Source organism: Condylostylus longicornis, unplaced genomic scaffold (assembly GCF_029603195.1).
Source record: "Condylostylus longicornis isolate FDR11 unplaced genomic scaffold, ASM2960319v2 ptg000084l, whole genome shotgun sequence".
Taxonomy (NCBI): Eukaryota; Metazoa; Arthropoda; class Insecta; order Diptera; family Dolichopodidae; genus Condylostylus; species Condylostylus longicornis.
The window spans coordinates 9000148-9023430 of record NW_026578052.1 but is presented as its reverse complement, the minus strand read 5'-3'; the positions used below and the strand labels follow the sequence as shown (position 1 = coordinate 9023430).

At 26.0% G+C, this 23283-nt stretch overlaps 1 protein-coding gene across 2 annotated transcripts in view; it reads left to right on the top strand.

The window, feature by feature from the left end:
* The window catches only part of LOC129613455 (putative uncharacterized protein DDB_G0282133), a 142468-nt gene that overhangs the window by 41927 nt on the left and 77258 nt on the right, over window positions 1-23283 (top strand). Inside the window, exons 1-2 of one of the 2 annotated variants that reach the window (XM_055527531.1) lie at window positions 19636-19718; window positions 20233-20315. In XM_055527531.1, coding sequence (XP_055383506.1) covers window positions 20247-20315 — 69 coding nt within the window. In that variant the 5' untranslated portion in view covers window positions 19636-19718; window positions 20233-20246. Of the gene's footprint in view, window positions 1-19635; window positions 19719-20232; window positions 20316-23283 lie in introns of those variants that run through there. The other variant, XM_055527530.1, reaches the window with a different exon arrangement.

Sequence of the window (23283 nt, the reverse complement as noted above, 5' to 3'; positions counted from 1 at the left end):
GTAAGCACAAACCAATGATATTGTAAGCACAAACCAATACATATGATTCGTGTCCGCAATAAATATTATGATCATCAGTGATTTGCTTTCCAGAATAAGCCGAAATATTTAAAACTTTACTTTAATAAGTAAACATTTTTTAAAATTTTTAAGATTTTAGTCGTAAATGTTAGCTTTCAGGGTCTGTCATACAGAACATTATTGTGCGGTCTAATGATTTAAAAATTAAAAAAGTTTTTTTAGAGCAATTCTAAGATAAAAAGAATTTTTTCACAAAATTTAAAACTTTTAAGAATTTGTTCAACAAAAATGTTCAATAGTTACTCTCAGTAACTTTTCGCTAATTTGTGATCCATAACAGCTGAAATGGTTTGTTCCAGCCTGCAAGTAGAATATGTAAAAAAATTTTTTTTGGCAGTTTGGAAATTAAAAAAGTAGCACTTTTTAATATGTAATTACCGACAACTTAGTGAATCGGTTCCAATTTTTGAATTCGGCTATTTTCGGTTTTTGAACACATATGCTTGTTGAAAGGACCGCACTTTGAATCTCATTAATCAAACAAAATTTGAATCCTCTATTATTTTCAGAAGTTCGATTTTTTTAATCAAGAATTCGACATTAATGTCCTATACATATCAATATGAAGCCATCTAGCGGAGTAATTAGTTCCGTTAGATGGCTTTACTACTTCTACTACTCACTACTCCTTTAAAATTTTTTATATATTTGTTAAATTGGTAGTGCTATAGCCTTGCAGTGTTTACGTTTCTTGTTACTTACACTTAAAAGCAACGTTGTTACAAACGTAAGTCATAGGTCTATAACAGTTTCTCTTTTTTGTTGATCAAAACCCTGGAAAAATATTTTTGTGGATAAATTAGAAAAAAAAAGAGAAAAAATCAAAGAACATCGCTAATAACGACACTTTGTAATTATCTCATGTCAAAGGTGGACTTATGTGACATCATAAAGATGTCAACGCAAACAACGTTGTCTCTCTCTCTAAATGATACTCGTAGATGTGAATAAAAATGTTACGTAAACCGTTATAGCACAAAATTTCTTGTTGTTTTTCTCTCTGTTTTTAATTTTTATTAAATTTTTTATTTGATTAAGCACAAAAACTTTTGATAAAGTTGATATTTTTTTTTTGATTTTTTGTTTTTGTAGATGAAAAGTTCAACAACGACGCTTAAGTGGAAACCATAAATACTCTTTGAGTGCACATTAAGTCTATACGAATATAATTATTTTATATTTGTGTATGTCATTATATTATGTACATGTGTACATAAATGTGTACTTATGCACACTTAAATAAATGAAATTGACTTACCATAATTACACAAAAAAAAAAAAAAACAAATTTTCTTAAACTGTAATAAACTTATAAACCGTACGTAATCGACGTTTTAAGTGTAATTATTTTTGCACCAAATAAATTCCATGTTATATAAAACTGGGGCATTTGGTAAAAATGATTTTGTGGTGAAAAATGAAAAATTCATATGCCAATATAGAGCAAATATAATAGCTGACCGTTGTTTTTATAATGAATATTGTAGAAGAGCATATTAAGGTTGTAAGTAGTTCTTGGATAATTTTGAACAATTACCCTAGGCATATGTGCAATATTTTAAGTTTCAATATTCGTTTATTCATTTAAATATGCGTTTATGAATGACTGATGTTGGTATTAAAGAAATTTTATTATGTTGGAAGACTAACGATTAAACTACATTTTTAATTGAAATTATTAACGAAATGCATGAGAACTAAAGCAGACGATAGGAATGCATTAAAATTGAGTAATCGATGCGTACTGATTTAACTTTTGTAGGTCGTACAAAAGAAAATATTTTGTTGAAAAATTATGTTTCTAGAATTCGAAGCTATATTCGATGTGTGCAAAAATACAGTAGCTTAAATATCTCACTAACGTCTGGAAATTTCTTATCTTCATAATGAGCGTTTATCCGAGAGGAACATATGTATTTTTGTGTTAGATTTCTATTTAACAAATTGCCTTATAAATCAAACTTCTAAATCACGCAACTGTTGATCTAAGGATCAAGCATTAAGCATATCACCAAAAGGCGCAATAAACATGATATAGTCGGAATTCAGCAACCATCAGTCAACGAGCAACAAGTCTAACCATTTTAGGGGGGCAGGGGATGTTGAATAGAGGGAGAAGTATGAAGGCAATTAAAAAACAACCAAAGGCTGAAAGAGTAAGAACAATATTAGAAAAAAACAATATTACGACAAATTTAAATTAGGCAAAAGTTTAGATCTAAAAGTACCCTTGCTATCAGCAGGATTAAATGCCAAAAAATTGGAAGTAACACAACTTAATATTCTAGTGACCGGCTCATTTTTGCCATAATCAGTAGAATGATAACAAACATTACATAACTCCTAAAAAAAATCCACGACAGTCTCCGACACAAACTTATTGATAAACACTATGTCAGCGACAGCCGTTCGCGACTTCAATAATTGCAAATCAATCAACCAAGTCTCATAAGACGGCAATTTAAAAGTATCTGACCATCCTCATATCTCAAAGCTAATTGCAAAATTTTTCTCTGAACAGATTCAATATGGGAAACCTTCACCACATGACAGGACGACCTTCAACCAAACCTAACGTGCATACTCCAAAATTGGCTTCACAAATGATATTCGTAACATACGGATCAGCAATCACAAATCGTAACATTTTAGAACGATTTACAGGATAAATCAAACTTTTCGAATAAAGCGAAATTTTTTTAATTCTTTTTTGTTGTCCTTTTTTTTCCCTCACAATTTTTATCTTTCATTTTAATGAACCTTGATATTTTTCCGTATATCTATTATACACAAGTGTAGGAGTCATAGAAATTCTCGTATTCTTTTCTATTTTCCGCAAACTTTAAAATTTTTTTTCTTCTTTTCCGGCCCACTCATAATATTTGTTCTGTATGCGTAGTGTTTTCATAATAAAAGAAATTTTAGCAATCTAATCAGTTTTTGGAATATAGAGACGTCTTCATGTTTATAAGTATAGACATTCGAATTATTTTTATGAAGCCTAAAAAGAGAATTTTTAGAAATTTTTTCTACCACAACAATATCTTACATGATTGTTTGGCATATTTACTCCTTCGGGATTTCCTAAAATGATTGGTTCGCACGTTGGGTATGGACTGACTTTCCATTTTTACAAAAAGTTTTTTTTCTTTTTAAATCTGATCTTCTGCATGAAAGGTAAACACATTTAAAAAATCATAATAATATTTTTTCTTTTCCAAGAATTTTATTTTTCTATAAAAAAAGAAAAATTTCCCTTTCACCTCATAATTTTTTTTTTTTTTAACAATATTGAATATTTAATTTAACAGTGATTTTCTTCAAAAAAAAATCTTGTCTAATAAAATAAAAATTGAAAGAAATTCAAAACTTTTTATTGAAAAATTGGAAAGAGAAAAAATGGAAAAAAAAAAATAAAAATGAAAATGTTTTTTTGGCACTTTTAATGTTTCTTGAAAAAAAAAGAGAGATATTTATAAAAATTAATCACAAAAACAAGAAAAAAAAAATATAACGGGAAATTTATTATCTCAAATTAATAATATGTAAAAGATTTTTTTCTCTTTCTCTTTTTTTTTCTTATATTTTGTATTTTGAATTTTTGACATAAGAACTTTTACATTATAATATGAGAGTTACTTAACTTTCGATAAATTTCTCTTCCGCCTCTTCTTCTACTTTTCAGTTCTGTAATAAATTTTAAAACTTCAAAACTTTTGTAATTTCAAATCTAAATAAAAATTAATTTCGAACTTGTAAAAAATATTTGACATTTTTTTCTTTTTGGAAATTTACCATTCTGATGGAAAATAACAATAACCATCAAATTATTTATAATCAAATTTAATGTTGAATTTTCGTGTGGGAGAGAAAGCGAGAAAGAAAGAGAGAGAGAATATTCACGTCATTTAATTTGATATAATTAAAGTATAGTAGGTACGGTTAATTAAACTAATGCGTAGGAAAAAATTTTGAAACTAATTTTAATTTCATAAATTTATTTAGTTGTACGTGTGTATTATGTATGTACATATATTCGTACCGTAAAATCCGGATAAATACCTAAAAGTTTAAACTAAAGGGGGATGGTTCAGAAAACAATACAATGAAATTTTTTCAATTGTTGATGAAGAGTTTTTAATGTACAGAATTCGATCAAAAATAATAGTAATTATGGTTATTGGAATGCTATCAAGATTCAGGGATATAAAGTTAGGACCATTGATTTATGCTATTTATGAATTTACTTAATATAGGAAATTGAGAATATATAAGTTGTGCATAGTAAAAATTAATTGACAGATTTTGTGCTGCTCATCTTTATTTTGGGTCAGTTAATCGTTTTCAAAATTTAATTGCGTACACCGTACACAATAAAAAAATTGGGCGCATAAGCGTTGTCATATAAAAAATATAAACTCGCTACAAAGATTACAAAAAAATTCAATCTTCAAATTGGTGAAGGAAATTCAAGCTTGAAGTTGATCATGATAGTTAATAGTACGAAGGAAAGCTGGCGAATGGTTAAGACCAGACTGCATTCAAAAAGCGGCATAATTGTCATTTTGCTTTCGGATGTGGGAGGCTGGCACAATTGCGATTAATATTGCAAAACCATCCCAGAGCTTAATTCTCCTAGTTTAACAACAATAAGTATTTTTTAAAGTGTCCTAATTTTTACTATACTTATACTACCGTATACACGTACACAGGAAACTTTGAATGCAATTGATTCTAACAAATTTTTTCTCAAAACTAATATATTCAATTCAGATTCTTTGTACTTTTCATGAAAAAAAAAACAAACAGAAAACAGAAATTGATTTTTATAGTAATTTTAACCGTTATCTCTTAAATGGCCTTATAAAATTTTCTAGAAAATTGATTTTAAGTTTTATTACTCTCTTCTTTTATATTCTTCATTCAAATTGATATTATGATCTTATTAAGAAGATAACTAGAAATAAGAGTAATGAAAGGATCTAAAGAAAAAGAGCCATAAACATAATTTTTTAAATATTTTTGCCGCTGACGTACGAAATGTATACAAGGACCTTTCTTATATAGAAATTGAAATTTTTTCAAATTTAATTAAAAAATTTTTGTTCAATTAAAATTTTTTTGAGAACACATGGAAAATTCCGACCAATACACTTGATTTTCTGATGATATACCCATATAGTAACTTTTAGTTAAATTTTATGAGTGACTCCACCGTACAATATGGATTTTGTTAATACTCTTGTAACCACAATGATAGGGAGGACGCATATTAACCTTAAAAATGCCCTTAAAATATAAAAGTAATCATTGCATGTTCGGGGAAAAAATCAATTTATACAGCTATTTGATTTATAAAGTATATGTGATTTTTTCTTCCCATTCCAAATATAACCATTAACTTGGTAAAAAATTAACTGCTTTCATATGTACATATACATATACAATAAGTAACTTTAATATCATCTAAAAATCAAAATTAAAAATAACTTAATTCCTTTTCTTTTATTTATTTTATTGCTTTAGAATCCCAATCTTTGATAAAAACTCCCTCTGTCAGCTAAAATCAAAAAATATATTCTTATACATTGGAATAAAGAGCAAGACGAAAAATAATATCATCAGAGAGAGGGAGAGAGAGAAACAATAAAGAAACTAAGTTATAAAAGCAAAGTAAAGGAATCTTCTCTATTTAAGGAAACAAAAATTCAATTTTTAGCAAATTTTCTTTTTTTTTTACAATAGAAATTGTAAAAATTAGAAAAATATTTTCTTTTTGATGATTTTTTTTTTTCAAATAGAATTTTCCTTTTATATCTTTTGATATGCTTCAAAAGAAATTTGTCAAAATATTTACTTTAATATGTCCTTATATAGTAGGACTATACACACATACACACATACACTTCTATATGTATATTATAAAAATTCTTAGAGATTTGATTTTTTTTTCTAATCATTTCCAACACTCTTCGCTTTTCATATTCTTCTTCTTCTGCTACAATACCGCAAATATCATTTTACTTTGTTCTTTTTTCTTTATTATTGAATAACGGAATTAAATGAAAAATATTTATCTCTCTTTCTCTCTCTCTCTCTCTATCTCTCTGTAAAATAGTATGAACTTCATATCCTTTAAAATCCCATATCCTAGAAATCATCTTCCGCACGATTTGATGAAATATTTCTGATAATTTTATATAGATACTTTGCTTGTACTTGTGAAAGGCTATATATAGAGGGAAGTATGAATGGAAAATATTTTACCGTTAACAGTGATTTGGCCAGTTAAAAAAAATTTTTTTTTTCTTAAATAGTATTGGAAATAAGATCATTTAAGATGATTTTGTTGAATGAAAATATTATAGAATATAGAAAATGAGTTTAGGTTTCAATTCGAAACACAGAAGTTTTACAGTAGAAAAGAAGACTGATTGTAATGAATGTAAGGAAAGTGAATTCTGAATCACTTTAAAAATTTGTAATCAATATTAATTGCATTTTAAAAATAAAGAACTGATTTTGAGTAATTAATTTAAAATTAGAATAATAATCAAATTATACGTAACCCTCCATGATTTTTTGTAAGAACATTAAACTTGCAGTACTTAAATATACAAATTTGCAGGGATTCCGCCAATCCGGGAATTCTTGCATGTTCAAACACATGTGAAGTCATTCTTAATTAGATCTAATATTGTAGTATCTTGAAATCGAATACTAGAAAATAAATTTCATGATTAATATTAGTATAAAATTATTTTAAAATTAAGTACAATAATTTCGTAAAGTTTAATGTAATATTATCAATACACCCATTGTATTCAATGCAATAACATCAATAATTTTACGTGTTTAACACAATTAAATACATATAAACAAACAAATAACACAATTTTATCAAACACTTAAATTACTCATATTCGCAACGACATCTAGTAGAAAAAATTATTTGTGTCGGATGATTGTGTGAAGGTACAAAGTCATACAAAACTAAAGTATGGGCTCTGTTACTCTTTGTAATATTTTGCTCTTTTGGGAGCCGAAAAAGGAGAAAAAGAGAAAGGTTAATAACTGCTTAATATTTATTTCAATTATAATCTGTCACAATTCGCCTGAAAATTCATATCTGCTTCAAAATGCATTCCGAAAATTATCGCGACGTCTCTGTCTCCAAATACATGAAAAATAACATTTGAAATGAATGATTGAATTCTTCAATTACATTTGATTCAAATCGCATTTTTCTTTACACTCAATTGATTTAAAAAGTGCATTCACATATACATATAAAAAAAAAAATAAGATTATTAAGGGATTTATGACCACCAGATCGTTAAATAAAATAAATCTATTTTATATAAGACTTTTACTTCTTTTCTAAGCTACTATATATAAGTTTTCTTTATCTAATATTGAATGAGTGAAAATTCTTTATAATTCTTTTCATTTCAATTGAAAAATACTCGTACATATTGGATAAAAATCAGAAATTTTTTTATTTCAATCCATAGCTGTAGATAAAAAAATATTTTGACAATAAAAATTTATACATACATGAAAATAATATTGGAACCAACAAGTCCTTGAAGAGAATCTTGATAATGAATGAAAATTTTAAAAATTTTGTATTTAATGAGAAGGACACCACGTTTAAATCGAATTTGTCTTGGGTTTATGCCTTACAAATTTAAGATTATAGACGTTAAAGGTGAATGTTTGCTGACAAAAGTTTGATAAATCAGTTGAGTTCTGCATTGAATCCTAGACAACATGAAATGCTCAAATATTGGAATTTATTTCAATTGTGCATATTTTTATGTAGAAATGTTCAGTAATTAAATAAATCCTTAAATAAAATTGAAAAATTTAACAATATTATGCTCTCAATTCCACTGCAATAAACATCGTGCTCGTAGAATGCATGCCGAAGAGAGTACTTAACTCTCAAAACCTCAAAATAATTAATATTCAATTAAAATTTATTATTAATTCCGCAATAAATTGAAAATTTTATTTGACAACTCAATAAAAATTTTAAATTTTAAAGCAACTTTTCCAAGAACTAATAAAAATACATAAGGGCTATGATTAAATAATTAAAAAAAAAATTATATTAAAATTTTTTTTTTCAATATTTTCAATAATTAAAATTTTATTTAAATTACTTGTGCAATTGTTTTTGAGAAATAAATGTTAATAATTATTGTTTAAAATTTACTTTATTTGATGAAATGAAAAATATTGAAATTTAATTACTTAATTGGTCTATGTAAAACAATAAACTGTATTAAAAGAAGCCCTTTTTGAAAAAAAACTAACTGCAGTGTATAGTAACAATAAAATTTTTCCCATTATTTGTGAATTTGTATTGAATTTATTGGCAGTGGTTTCAAATATTTGGAAGTCATTTTAATTATAGTTTAAAATTTGTTCAACACTGTGATGTCATACGGTTGAATAATCAAATGATTGTAATCAAAATATTACTTAGGAAAACAACTGGAAAATCCGAAATGAACTGTGAAATGTGTCCATAAATTTTCCGAGTGTTATATTTATATACAAACAAATTTACACGTAGCTAAAACCAACAGCCTTCGTGGATCTCCATATTCTTAAATTTCTGTTTTAGAACAGAATGATATCAAAACAGTGTTATTCTTCTTCTAGTAAAGAAAGGACTCTGCCGCACTATTTGTGCGATCAGCCCCCCTTTTATAGAGATAGTATAATTACTTGAAATTTACACAGGCCGTGTCCGCAGTCATTCTATACGTACTTGTGAAGGTGACAGATGGCAATTAATATTCCTATAAATATTTTACAATTTACTTTGTCGTGAGATAATATATTATAAGTTGTAGTCTTCAACTCCAACACTGGAACAACACTTAAACTTTCTCTCTTATTAAGATAGAGGCAGTGTCTTTTTATTTCAACATATTAGACAATTTTATTAACTTGTTTATCCGTCATCGATTTCAGAAGTATTATAGCTAAAAAAAAATTTCTTTCCATCAAAAAGTTCATTCTTATACGGCGCTGTCCACCCAATTCTTAACTCATATGCTGGCATAATTTTTTTGGCAAAATGTGCTGTGTTGCCAACAATAGCCGCATATGTAAATATGCATGAAGAGTAGTGTATTTATAAAACAAATAAACATATAAAACTAACTGTTATACACTTTCTTTAAAACCTTAAAAACAACCATTAAACAATGTATGTCCGTATGTATAAAGATATGATTACTTCACTTATGAGAAAAAACCCACATATGTCACTCATTCAAAACACAATTTTATTCAATACACACATATAACAATATTACTAGAACCAATTCTATTATCAGGAAATACACAGATATTAAAAAATACAATAAAACACAAACAAGTTCAACTTATTTTTGAACAAAAAATGGTGTTCTTTCAACAATATTATTAAATATAATTCAGTATTGTTCATTTTTGAAACTAAACTTCTAATATGCTTTAAAGATTCAAAAAAAAATCCAAATAACACAGGTATGGATCTGACTTAGAACTTTATTTTATTACTATGAGAGGAATTTAATATGGCGCCATTATTTTCAATGACATTTTTGTCAAAATATGTGCTCATGTGCTTATGTGAGTACTTGGTACAGATGTACTCTTACAATATTTTTTTTATATTCTCTATGATTTCAAAATGAATTTTTTTCTTATTCAGAATTTATTTTAAGAACAACTCTTTTAACTGTCATACAAATAGACAGTTATTTTAATTACGTGTTCGCAAATACTCAAAAAAAAAATTAACATAACATTTAAAAAAATACGGAAATTCGGTTAATTATTAAAAAATATTTTAAAAATCGATTTTATTTTGACAGTTTTTGATTTGTACTATTCAAACATACTCGTAAACATACATACAAAAGTATACGAGTAATTATTTTAATTTGGATTTTTTAATATTTATTTATTTAATGAATTATGATTCTATTTTTTTCTAACATTTTTGAAGTTGAAAGAGGCAATTTGACATTATTATGCCCAGATTTAAAAAACAATTCAGAATTTATAATGAATTTTTCAACACCACTAACATATTTTTTTGTTCCTCATTATTATTGCCATAGGAGTGATTATGTCAAAGTCAAGGTTTTCTCAATTTTTACACACACACACACAATATGTACATGCAATAAAATTATATTTTATTAGTAAACACTTAATAATACTGTTATAATACTAATATTTTAGTAATAAGTAATCGATATTATTATACAATAGTTACTTTTATATGTACTTGCGAATGACGTAATCGTAATAATTCTTAAAAAAAAAAATCAAGAAAAGGTCAATAAATTATCATTATTGTTAACTATAGGCTAGCAATTTTATCTTAATTTTTAGTTTGAACAATTTAACATTAATAATTTTTGTGTATAAAATGTTAGAATATTTTCGTAAGACACGATTACGTAATTATACGAGTATTGTGTTTTAGAATATCGATTTTTTTTTTCTTGCGATTATAAATAATAGGTTTTTTTTCCACCATTTTATCATTTATCATAAAATATACTTAAGATATAAAGAAGGTGTTATTAATTAGATTTTTTTTTCTATTTTTCGGCATAAAAATTAAAAATAATTTATTAAATAATTATACTAGAATTCGATGACTGCGATAAAAATGATTACTTCAGCAATTTTTCAATATTTTTTGCTTTTGCTATTTTAACCTATAAGCCTTGCATTCAATAACGAACTAAGGGTGGTATTGTGATGGCAATAAATGTTATAAGCTTTTGTGGTGCGTTAGATTACACGTAATTCAAGATTATTTATTTTTCTGGTTTAAACACCGACTAAATGGAAATTTTCAAATTCGCTTATTTTACATTTTTAGCCATATCTAAGCAATTAACCGACAGAATTTTTATAGAATTTTATATTTAAGCTCCTCTTATTAAAAGAATTAATAAATTTGTTTTTGACTTCAAAAATGAAATTCTATCAAGTATTAAATTTACAGTTTTCGGAGATAAATTCATATACCAATCAAGAATTTCAACCAATTTTTTCAAAAACTTTAAATTTTTGTACAAAAACATCTTTCATAATCTTGTGTAGACTTTTAGCTGGAAGAGATGTATTGAAATTTGCATCTGTTATTCACAGACCTTAAACTACTACTTACATTTGTTGGGAGTCTTAGTTTTTATTCAGAAAAGCACACAATGTGATCGTTTATGTGCTGACCATATCAGATTTTTTCCTTTGTAATCATTAAATTAGAATTTTAAGAAAAAACATATTAAAGATTAAACACGACAATAATGATTCTTGACTCTACAATTCAAATGAAAAACTTTAACTTAACCTAAAGGACCGTAAATTTTTTTGTTGTTTTTCTGGTATTGTAAAGCACCTTATAGCAACTGTAATATACGCCATTTTTAAGTATATTTTCTTAGTGATTTTTTTTTTGCCTCTTTAATATCGCAATCATTTTTATTTATCGGAATTGCGTGATTTATTAGTTTTTTATTAGAAAAAAATTAAAAAAAATTAGATAATGGCGCGGCGAATATCTGATTGATTTAAAACGATTAATAATTTAATTAAAATTATATGTTTTGATATCGAAAAAATCATAGGAAATAAATGAGATTTTAAAATAAATTTTTCACTTTGAAGTTATGGTGTAAGCGTTCTCGCGTAGTCATGTATTTGTGTTTGCATGTTTTGGAGAATGGAATGTGTTTAATATTGAATGAATTTCAAATTTTAACAATATAAATAATTTTTTTTACGGTATTAAAAAATTTTAAATAAATCAATTAATTGAGATAAATTACAATTGTTTTACGTTATTCTCTTATGTGTATGACGCAACAAAGTTCATACTTTTAAGTTTTTTTTTTAAATTTCAATAACTAATTTAAAGTTCTGTAACTTTATGTCACTTCTGCTTATAGGCGCTTTTTTTATAAGATCAATCAACAACTACTTGCAACGAACAGTGATAAAACTGCCATACACATTCTTTGAGTCACCCGATTGATCTAACTAACAGCTCAATTGTGTCGGACAGAATTACATCAATTTTGAGAAACTGCAATCCAAAGTTCTTGGAATCCAATCCACCAATTGTAATTTAAACTAATACTAACATGTTATATGAAAGCAATTTTAACTTTTACGCCAGCAACTGCTCTCCTCAGCACACTTTATTACTTCTTTGTGTGGAAATCATGCACAATTTGTTTTCTTTGTGCTGCTCTTAAAATTCTTATACAGTTTTTTGCCCTAATAAAATTATCTTGATTTTCGTCCATAAGAACAAAATCGTATTTTTTTGTACCACAATTTTATATTTGTAATTTAAAAATTTATAATATTTCGAATTACAAAATTTGCTATACACCACGTAAAAAAAAAAATTCTGACCGTACTCAACTTAAATGGAATTGCTCCTACATATAGTCTAAAAATAATAAAAAGGAAACCAATACAATTTTCACTAGCATAACAAAAAGAAAAGAGAAAAAAAAATTTTTTTCTTACCCTTAAAATGCTCACAACTTGAATTTTAACTAAGTACAGTGAAAAAAATTCCAAAACAGAAAAGAGCAAAAAAAACACGAATTAAAACCCATTCTCCCATTTTTTGCTTCATTCTGTTTTGATAAGTAATTTTTGTTTGTCCAGTCACCCTCCTCTTAATTCACCCAGAAAAGTAAAACCAAAACTCATTCAAAGCGAAAATAACTGTATTGTGTACACAATAGTTACGCCATCTATTGTAGATGATTAGAATTAAAGCTCACATTTTTCATAAAATAATTTTTTTTTCATCTTTCTCTCATTCTCTCTTTTTCTTTTCAACTTATCCTTTATATATTTACTATCATAATTGTATTAGGGACAGTGGTGTTGCCATTTACTGTCAGTTTATATAGACTAAAAAAAACAAAGAAAACAGAAAATTAAATAAAGAAAAGTGTAACGATGGTTATTTGTAATTTAACAGACCATATAGAATTTGATAGCAGCTCTCTTTATTCTGTTATGCACCCACGTACGTACAGATCTTAAAGAATATTTTAGAAAAAATATTATAAAAAAAAATATTTAAGGACGATAATAAGAATGGAAAAAAAGAGCAGTAGAGCAGCACGTCGAAAAATTATTACGAACATAAAAATTTTAAATAAAGGACTCTCGTCGTTGGCGTAAAGAAAAGTTGTAAAAAAAAAAATTGGAAAATTGATGATCGATAGAGAACTTTGGTTTGAGCTATTGTTTTTTTTTCTTTTGTGTTTTAAATCTTGTTATAAAATGTTTGATAAAAAAAATGTGCTATCAGATCAATGCACACAAAGATTAATAATATAGGTACTTGGTCGAAAGAAAGTTTATTAGTTTGTTGAATTTTTTGTTTGTGTTCTTAAATCTTGGAGTATAAAAGTTGAAAATCTACACGAAATTTTTATATAATGATTTTAATTTTAAGAGTCTTCTTATTCTGACGTCGCGATTTTTGTGTAATATTTGATGAAGTGAATTCTGGGAATGATCTAATCAAGTTTCAAAAATTTTGATATATGTAACAGCACGAAATCTCAATTATTATAAATTTCATTGCAGTGGGATTAGGTCAAGTAAAATAATATTATTAAACACAATCAAAAAATTTAATAATTTTCAAATAGTTATTTCATATTTTTCAATAAACAATGTGTATTAAATGTTTGATTGAACTGTCAAACTTATGTTTCATACAATTGACTATGTTCGATACAACCGTCAAACCAATTAATTTTCGTACAGTAAATGTGCATTTTAAATTATGACAGTAATAAAAATTCAAATAAATTTTGAATAATTTAAAATTTATTAAATCGAACAAGTTATGTGTTGCTTCGCTATCCAATTTTTGTGTATGACATACATAAATATGTATGTCATCTACAAAAATTGCATCTACAGCAAAAAAATGTTGAAGCGACGAATTTCGACTCAAATATCTTTGAAATTATTTGTAACATAATCAAAAATCTTTGGATGCATCTTCTTATCCAAAACTATAAAATATAATTTCATAGTTTTTTTTTTATTTTTCTAGCCTAAAATGACATTATTTGCAAAAACAGAAATATAATTTTTATTACTTTCATAGTTTTGTTGTAAATAGAAAAAAAAATCTTATTTGTATAGAAAATATGAAATTTAAAAAAAAAAATCAAACTTAAACGTGATAGTTGTTTCGTTGCAATTATCCGTCGGCTATAAAAAATTTATTTTTTCTTAATTTCGGTAAAAATAAGCTTGTGGGCTTTTATTTGGTAGATGTGGTAGTCAGGTAATGACAACTCGATCAAAATTTTGTGGTTCTAATGTAGGACTAAATAGAAGCGAATAAAACTAATATTCGACAAGAACTCAGCTAAATATTGGAAACTTATATTATTGTCTCTCTCTTATAAAAGCACTTTGATTGACATTCCATGTTGAAGTTTTGTTATCATACAGGCGCCATTTTTGATACAAATTTATCAAAATGTGATAATGTTGTAAAATAAATTATTTAACTTCTCAGAGAATATGAAGTATGGATCTAGGAGAAAAGAGGGTATGGATCTAGGAGAAATAGAGCTGCTGGTCGCCCGAACCAACACCATTTACATATTTGAATTAATCAGGTGTTGAGAAGCCACATCGTGCTGCAATCTATAATGTAATACCCATTCTAATTGTGAGTATATTAAGAATAGAATTTTCCAGCTATAGTGCCAATCTCAAAATCTCTTAGAATGACCAACACTCTTCATCTTTGTCCCATTTTTTATTTCCTTTCTTTTTTTTATAGTTTTTCCATTATGATTGCTTTCTTTACTTTTAAGCCTTTTTTTGATAAATTTATTTCCGCTTGTCTGGAGAACTTCAATATGTCTTATGTCTCTTTTCTTATTTTTGAAAGAAAAAGACTAAAAAAAAATAAAAAGCCAGTAAAACAAAAAAAAATAGAAAAACTGTCAAATTTTTGCAAGAAAAAAAAATCCTATTTGTCTCCATATTGTTCGCTATCTCTCTTATTACTTACTTTTTATTAATACTAAAGAAGTAATCAAAGAAATAAAGTGAGAAAAACATAAAAAAAAATTGCAATGAACAGGAAAATCGAGAATTGGTTGAAAAGAGTAGAAAGGACATTATAAAGGATAAAATTTTTTTTTTTTGTAACTTTGCAATTTTTGATTTTATTGCTTTTTTATTTTTGTGCAGTTTGAAAAGTTCTTTAATATTTTCTAAGCCATTTTTTTTTTCTTTTTTTTTAGATTTTGTCAACTCTGGACTATTGCAAGAAAATTTGCTAGTATGTTTATTTTCTTTTTATTTCATAAAATAATTCACTATCACTTCGGTTTTTTTCGACAATGTTGTTGTAATTTTTAGTGAAATTGGAAAGAAAAACAAAACGATTTGTTTCTAGTTTAACATTCTAAGTCTTTGTTTTTACAGTTTTTACTTTAAAAACGCTACTTTTTAAAAGTTTAACGTTTGAAATTAGAAAAACTTTTTATAAAATGTTGAACAGAGTTTTGGGGGTGAAAAAAAAAATGAAATTTTCATTGAAAACTTTTCGATTTTAAAAGAAAACTTTAAGGCTATCAATAAAATAATTGCTCAATTTTTATTTGAAGATTTTTCTTACTATTTTAATGATAAAAGAAAAAAATTAATAGAATTTATAGTAAAGGAGTTGAAGAAAAGTTAAGTCACCCCTGGGAAGATGTGGACAATAGATAAGCTAAAAATTTATTAGAAAATTAGAAATTTAAAAATGTTCTTGAATCTTGAGTTTACAAAAATTATTAAATGAAAATTATTCAATTTTTTATATGAAAACGTAAAAATTATTGGTTTTATGCAAACTTAGTTTTTTTACTTAGGCCGCTGGACACCCATGCACCCCACATCTTTCCAAATTTATCTTATTCAAGATACCTTCCTCCGTGTTCCCCTCCCCCCGTGTAGCAATTATACTACCGAGGTAATTGAATTTTGTTACATTTTCTATAGCAGAATCATTTATCTTGAATTGCCTATTTATTCTGTGTTTAACTTTTCCTACGTTTCCAGGTAGAAGGTCGAGAATCGCTTGCATCTCTTCACATATGTATGAAAGCAGCACAAATATTCAGTATTTTTGTTTCATTTTCTTCGTATAGTGCCTTTATTATACTAATTATTTTCTCCGGTATTCTTTTCTTTTTTAGTATCTCCCATATACATACTTTCACAATTAATTGCGTCAAATGCTGTTTCGAAATCTACGAATGTGAATGATATATATAGTGGTGTATTTCGTTCAATTGATTCCTCCATAATTGTCAATATATTTGATTGATCTAAGCAGCTGCGTTATCTGCGGAAACTAGTTTGTTTTTCTCACAAATATATAAGGTTTTCTATTCTTGCGAGAATTGTCAAAGCCAGAACCTTACTAGTTCTCTTTTGTATGTTAATTTCGCGTCCAATTTTTACATTCCTTTAGATAACCTATTTTTGGTAGTTGTACTATCATAGCCCCTCTCCACGACTGCAGTACATTCTTATTATGCCAAATTTGTTCCATGATCGGTTGCAATTTTAGAGCAGCAGTATAATTGTCGATTTTTAGGAGTTCGGCTGCTTTATCATCTTTCCCCTCGGCTTTTTTGTGCTTCAATTTGTCGATAGTCTTCACAACTTCTTTTAGGGTTGGGGGCCTGGAGAGAACTGTTTTGAATATGAATTCTCGTTTCTGACCACATATCCTTAAATTTCTTTTTAAAATACAAAATCGGCTCCAGTTTCCTTTTATTCTTAAGACCAAATAACTTAAATTGTTTAATAATGTTTTACAGCATATTCATAACCAAATCATTTTACGTTCAGACCTAGAATAAGCAATCACTTCATTATTATTGTATTGATTTTAAAATTATCTTTAATTATTTAATTATTCTTTCAAATGCAATACATTGCTAATATACAAATAGGAAATTTTGTTTTAATATTTTATAAGCTTTCATGCTTACAAGTTTGTCTAACATTTTTTTAATATTTAATATTTAAAATATTAAATGTATTTGATATTTGTGATTTGTATAATATTATGTTGAAAGGATAATATGAATATATATTTACTATGTGTACAAGGATATAATGTGAAAGAATGGAATAGAATGAGTCTAATGTAATTTTAGTCTAGATCTAGATTACATAATATTTTTTACAAAAACAAGCCATGAATTTTTTATTATGTTGTCATTGTCTGATTGTATGTTTGTCCAAATACTCGTATATAGAAAGTAATGCAAGTAAATTTATTTTCTTTGTAATACAAATAAAAATTTTGTAAAAAATATTTGTTCAATAAAATATTCATTATATATGTAGTATTTATTTTGTTGTTTTGTTTTATAAATATTTAATATAGGTTTGAGTTATGAAATATTTCCTTAAATTTTCAAAAATTTTTTCATATACTAGGACGTGCTGGGAATGAAAAATCTATATCAACTATAGCTACATGCGACCCATATTAAAGTACTCAATTTGAACCCAGCCGAATCAACTAAAACAAAATAGGAAAATAAAAATAGCAAAATGGAAATCACAATACGAACCCATAGTCCAATATGTTGAATATGTTCTTTATGAAGGAAAGGTTAACAGTGAAAATAGAGACACACGTATGGCTTTGAAATAAAAATAGGCGGGGAAATTTGAGAGACAATATAAACTTGTTCGCGAAAGATCGAATGGCGGAAAGGACAATATTTCAATTGAATATTTTTTAAACACTAACAACATATAGTACGAAAATTGCTGACTACTTTTAGTGTTAAATTGATGAGAACGGTAGTTCAATACGAATTTTGCCAATTTTAAAATATGAAAGAAGTTATCGCAATAGTTCTGCTAAGAAATTACAATGTAAATAGTTTGTATACACAAATTATATACCTAATTTTACAATAGTCCACTATATTGTGAATATTTTATTGTAATAATTATAATTCGATTAAATTGTTCAGTTTATATTTCATTTAATTGAGGGAAGTTGAGTTTAGAGGTCAAGAAAATTTTTTTCCACTAAGATAAATTTGCAATAAAATGACACAAAATCTTAGTGACATACGATTTCATACAAAGTATACAATTATTTTTTAATTAGAACAATTTTTTTTTTTATTTTATAAATTATATTTTATTTTCTCTTTTGCATAATTATCTTTGAAATAGCTGAAAGTTAGACAGGTTAATAATTTTTTTTAATAGTACTATTTGTATAAAATTCTTTTTTATATGGTCGTATGCTGGAATATAAAAGTACTGTAGAGAAAAATTAAGTAAGCGTATGAAAAAGTAGAACGAAAATTCGGGAGAGATTCTTCCGAAAATTGAGATTAATTCCAATAATATATAGTTTTTATACTAGTATAGGGAGATTTAATTACCAAGAGAGATTTTATTAAATTTCTAAGACGAATTCATTCTAAGGCCTTTAGGAGGTGGCTTTTCCGGGCATGTTCCGAACCAAAAATTCGGCGCTAGATTCAAATTTATTATAAAATTCTTCATTTTATGTTAGATATGGTTTCTTTTCAATACCGCCGCAATATTTTAATTTCTATAATATTAAAGCAGTCTTGTTATAGGGGCGCTAAATTTTAATACTATTTTTACAAAATAATTATTGACTTTTAAATTTATATTTAAATCAGCTGCTATTAAATGTTAAACAAATTTATTATCTTATGATATTAATTAAGAAAAATTAAATTTACCTACTAACTGTATATTTTAATTATAAACAGTCATTGTTTTGAATTTTGAGCAATTATTCATAAGACATATAACAATTAATTGTCATAACAGTTACTGCTACAATTATTATATCCCATATTATAAATACAATAATTATTAAAAATTATTGTGGCACCTTGAAACGAAAACCAATAATAATTAGCTAGGTGATATGCTAGTGCAACTTACTATTTTTGTTCATAACAATTTAATATTTAAAATAAAGCTCAAAAAGCACAGCTCTTATTCTTATAAATTATTCAACAAAAAAAAATTAAATAATTAAATGTAATTAAAAATATGTATTAGGCGCCCATTATTTTCGAAAAAAAAAAATTTGAATTTAAGCACGTGAAAGAATAGAATTTTTAATAGAACTACAACATTCCATAACCATTAGGCTCCATATATGTATATACAAAAATTTTTATATAATTTTAATTATTTACAACCATGGTTAGAGAATTCTCTAGTCATAATCAACCAATTCAATTTATCATACATAACTACTATATTAAGTATATCGGATGTAATAATAGTAAACTTTGACTTGAAAAGCTTGTATAAAATAATTAAAAGCTTCTTAAGTTATTCTTAATGCATTATTAAACATTAACTACAATACACGCTCCTATTATTGGTTGCCTTTAAGCATTTTTAATCATTTATAATACAAATTTGTGCGTATGATTAAACAAAATTGCTCTATAAGAATTTTTTAAAGAACATAAAATCATGTAGAACATAAAATTATTATAGAAAATCAATTAACTCTGGTGGTACATTTAAAGTAATTTTTGAAAAAAAAAAAAATATTTGAAATTCTTTAAGAAATTTTTTTTCATTTGCAACCATTTAAAGTAGATCAACTTATATAAAGAATTTTTAACGCTATTTAAACACAAAAATTTCAAGAATTTTAATTAATTCTATTTTAGGTTGGTGTGTGACAGAAATTTGAACAAAAATTTATGCGCTAATCCATTAAATATTTATAATTGTTGTACATATGCAAGGGTGGTAATTAAATTTTTGTGATTTAGATGAACTTTAGATAGAAAAAATTTTGTATGCAAGGATTTTTGAATTTTATTTTTGAAATTATGAGCCTTGTAGTAAAATTATTAACGCTATTAGCTAGTATGATGATTATAAAGACTCATGTGCTAGAACAATTAAAAAAAGAATTTTTGATTTGTTGTCCAATTTCGAAATAGATTTATGAAATTTCTTTTATAGTATTTAATTAATCTATATAATAATTAATCTATATATATTTTTTTCTAATTTCAGAATGACATTACCAAATGGCGACAGTTAGTCATTATGAGATGCACTTAGGAACTAATTCATATTATGTAGCATCTAATCCGCAGGTGAGATTAAAATTTTATTACGTTTTATGCGTAACTAAAATTCAAAAATTATAAAAATTTTCAATCAAAACATGAAAACTAACCATATTTCTTTTTAGGTTATGATTTATGAATTATTTTAAATTATTGTTTTAATGAATATTAAAGTATTTATGACCGTACTTTTATGAAAAATTACCCTAGAGAATTAATATGCAGCCGCCAAATATGAAATTGGGTTGAAAAAGAATGTGCCTAAAGTGCGAAGAATACAGAAAATATGCTTAAAGTTGATATTCGCTTGCGTGAAACTCAAAAAACCAAAATACCAACAATTTCGAATTTTGTGAATAAATTTTATTCTTTTTATATTTAGAAAGTCTAAGACTATTTTTAGATATGTTCACCCGATTGAAATCTAAAAATAGTACAACATTAAATTAACATTTTATTAGTCTTAAGCAATTAGGGTGAATCAAATCAAGCAAATTGTTAACTTTTCTATTGATTTATATTGATTGATTTTGTTTATTTCCTCAAAATATCAATCCTTTAGAATTTGTCAAATTAGTTTCAATTTTATTTTGTTAATTTCAACTTCAAAGTTTTATCAGTTTCATTTTCTTTTGCTATAAAAAAACTTAAATGGAATTTAATTTTAGTATAAATATAGTTCTCTCTTATTTTATTTTAAGAATATTGAAAATAATGTAATTTGGTATGAAAACTAATTTTGTTAAAGTGAAAGAAACTTTTCTTTAATCTTCTATCACAAAATAATGTGCCTAATCAATTAAAATTGGTTCAATTTTTTGAGGGACATTTTTCGAAACTCATCAATTATTAGATATATCTCTCGTATATAGTTAATAAATAGTTATGTATGGGATATTTTGTATATTATAATATTAGAAACAAATTTGCTGGACACTGTTTTGAAAAGTCATCAATTACACAATGATAAAGAACAAAAGATGATCTCTTCACTGTCCATATTCCATTTTCAATCTCTTTTTCTCTATTTTTTCTGCTATTCACACAGAAAGTTGATTGTTTTTGAATTAAGGAATGTTTATAGGCATATTGCATGTAGGTTTGTGTATATGTGAATCAGGGCTAATATTTTTTTTTGGTTTTGCTTTCTTTTGTTTTTTTTTTATAGAAAAGAATAAATTTTTTCTTTTTGAAAAGAGTATAAAAATATCCTTTTTTTTATCCTTTTGCGTATCATTCCAGTTTCATATTACATAGTTTTAGATCTAGTGTTTGTATATAGATGTGTGTATGAAACTGTAATAAATCTTTTATAATTGTCAAATGATAAAAATAAAATATAGTCGATCAAAATCATAGTTTATGAAAAAAGCACATTTTACTTACGCCATGTATCTCTTGTATTGTGTATATTTCGAGATTTAAGAAGTTAAAAGCCTCTATTGGAATAATTTTGCTATAATCATAAAATTTTGCATATATTTAGGGGTATTTTTTCGAAATGAATTAATAAAACATCGATTATGTTATAAGCCGGTAAAATGGAGAACTCATTCAACTTGGTTGATATTTGGCTATCGTCATTGATTTTGTTTTACTATAATAGAATTCTGAGGTAAAACTTTTTCAAACGAGTATAGTTGTTATCGGTGTGGCAGATAACTTTCAGTGTTATGAATATAAAAAAGTTGACAGTGTTTATAATCTGATCAATAATACAGTGAAATAGTATTGGTCTAAGACTATTCCCTAGATTTGTTTTCCGTTTTTGATAGTATTTTCCAACATAGTTATCATTTCAAGTTATTAATATTAGTTTTCACTATAGAAGTTGTAAACGAGAACGACGTCCCACTTCGATATGCTTCATGATTTCTGACGTTAGGTTTTTCTGTAGCTACATTCTTGTATAAAATGCTTCTCATGTTTTGGTTCGTATGTTGGAGAATGACATATGTATGTATGTATTTATTCTGTTACTAGGTTTCGCAGAACCCCGGTTTTAAATATTTGTTCTTATTTTTTATATTAATAGAACCAATAGATTTTGCAGATTCCTCGAATATATTTGTCTTAAATTTGTTCCGTACGATATTCACTCCATTTGGCCAATAAATTTTATTTCTTTCTTTTCTTGGCTTCCATATAAACTTTTTGGAGATGAATTTACAAATGATTTCATTTTGTACTTTTCAACTATTTGCCGAGTGTCCCGTAACTCGTTTGAAAGTATTGCACAAATTTTCATTAAAACAAGATTGTGATCCTTTCTATTGCTAAAGATTTACATTTTCTGAAGATAGAATTCTTACATAATTTATTTCGGGTGAATGAACAGGCGATTCAATAGCAATAGATACATTTTATTTGAAATTTTAGGAACTGAGATAAAAAGAAACGAGAAAGTGTTTCTGTTTTTTGGAAATTTTGTTTACTTTTTAATTTTGCTGTAGTTTTTTATTCTTATTATTTTTTTTTTTGTAAGGGATGGTCTTGTCGCCCTATTTTATTCAACGGGTAATTAAGTTAAGGGTAAAGACAATGCTTTTTAATTGACATTTTATGTTTTGTTTTATATTTTGTTTAGTTGTCCTCCCTCATTTGACTGTTAAGGGTTTTTAAACAAAAGATTCATTTTGTTTTTTTTTTTTTTCATAAGCGTTTTTTCTCTTAAAATTACTTTTCTGTTTTGTTGTAATGATTTTTTTTTCTGTGTTTGATGGTGTTAAAAATTTGAGCGTGCGAGAAACCGTTATGTATCAGATTGAATTTTATTTTTTTTTTCTGTCTTTTTTCTTTTAGACAAGTGAAGTTTTGATAATTGATTCAATCTAATAATGTTTATGGTTCGGGACAAAATTCATGATTTATAAAATTTTTTTTTTGAAACTTTCATAATAAAGATTGTTTTTTTCATTCTTTTTAATTACTCGATTTTTCTTTTTTTTGTTTTTCTATGTCAAATTTTGTCGCGCCCCAAAAAATTTGTTATTAA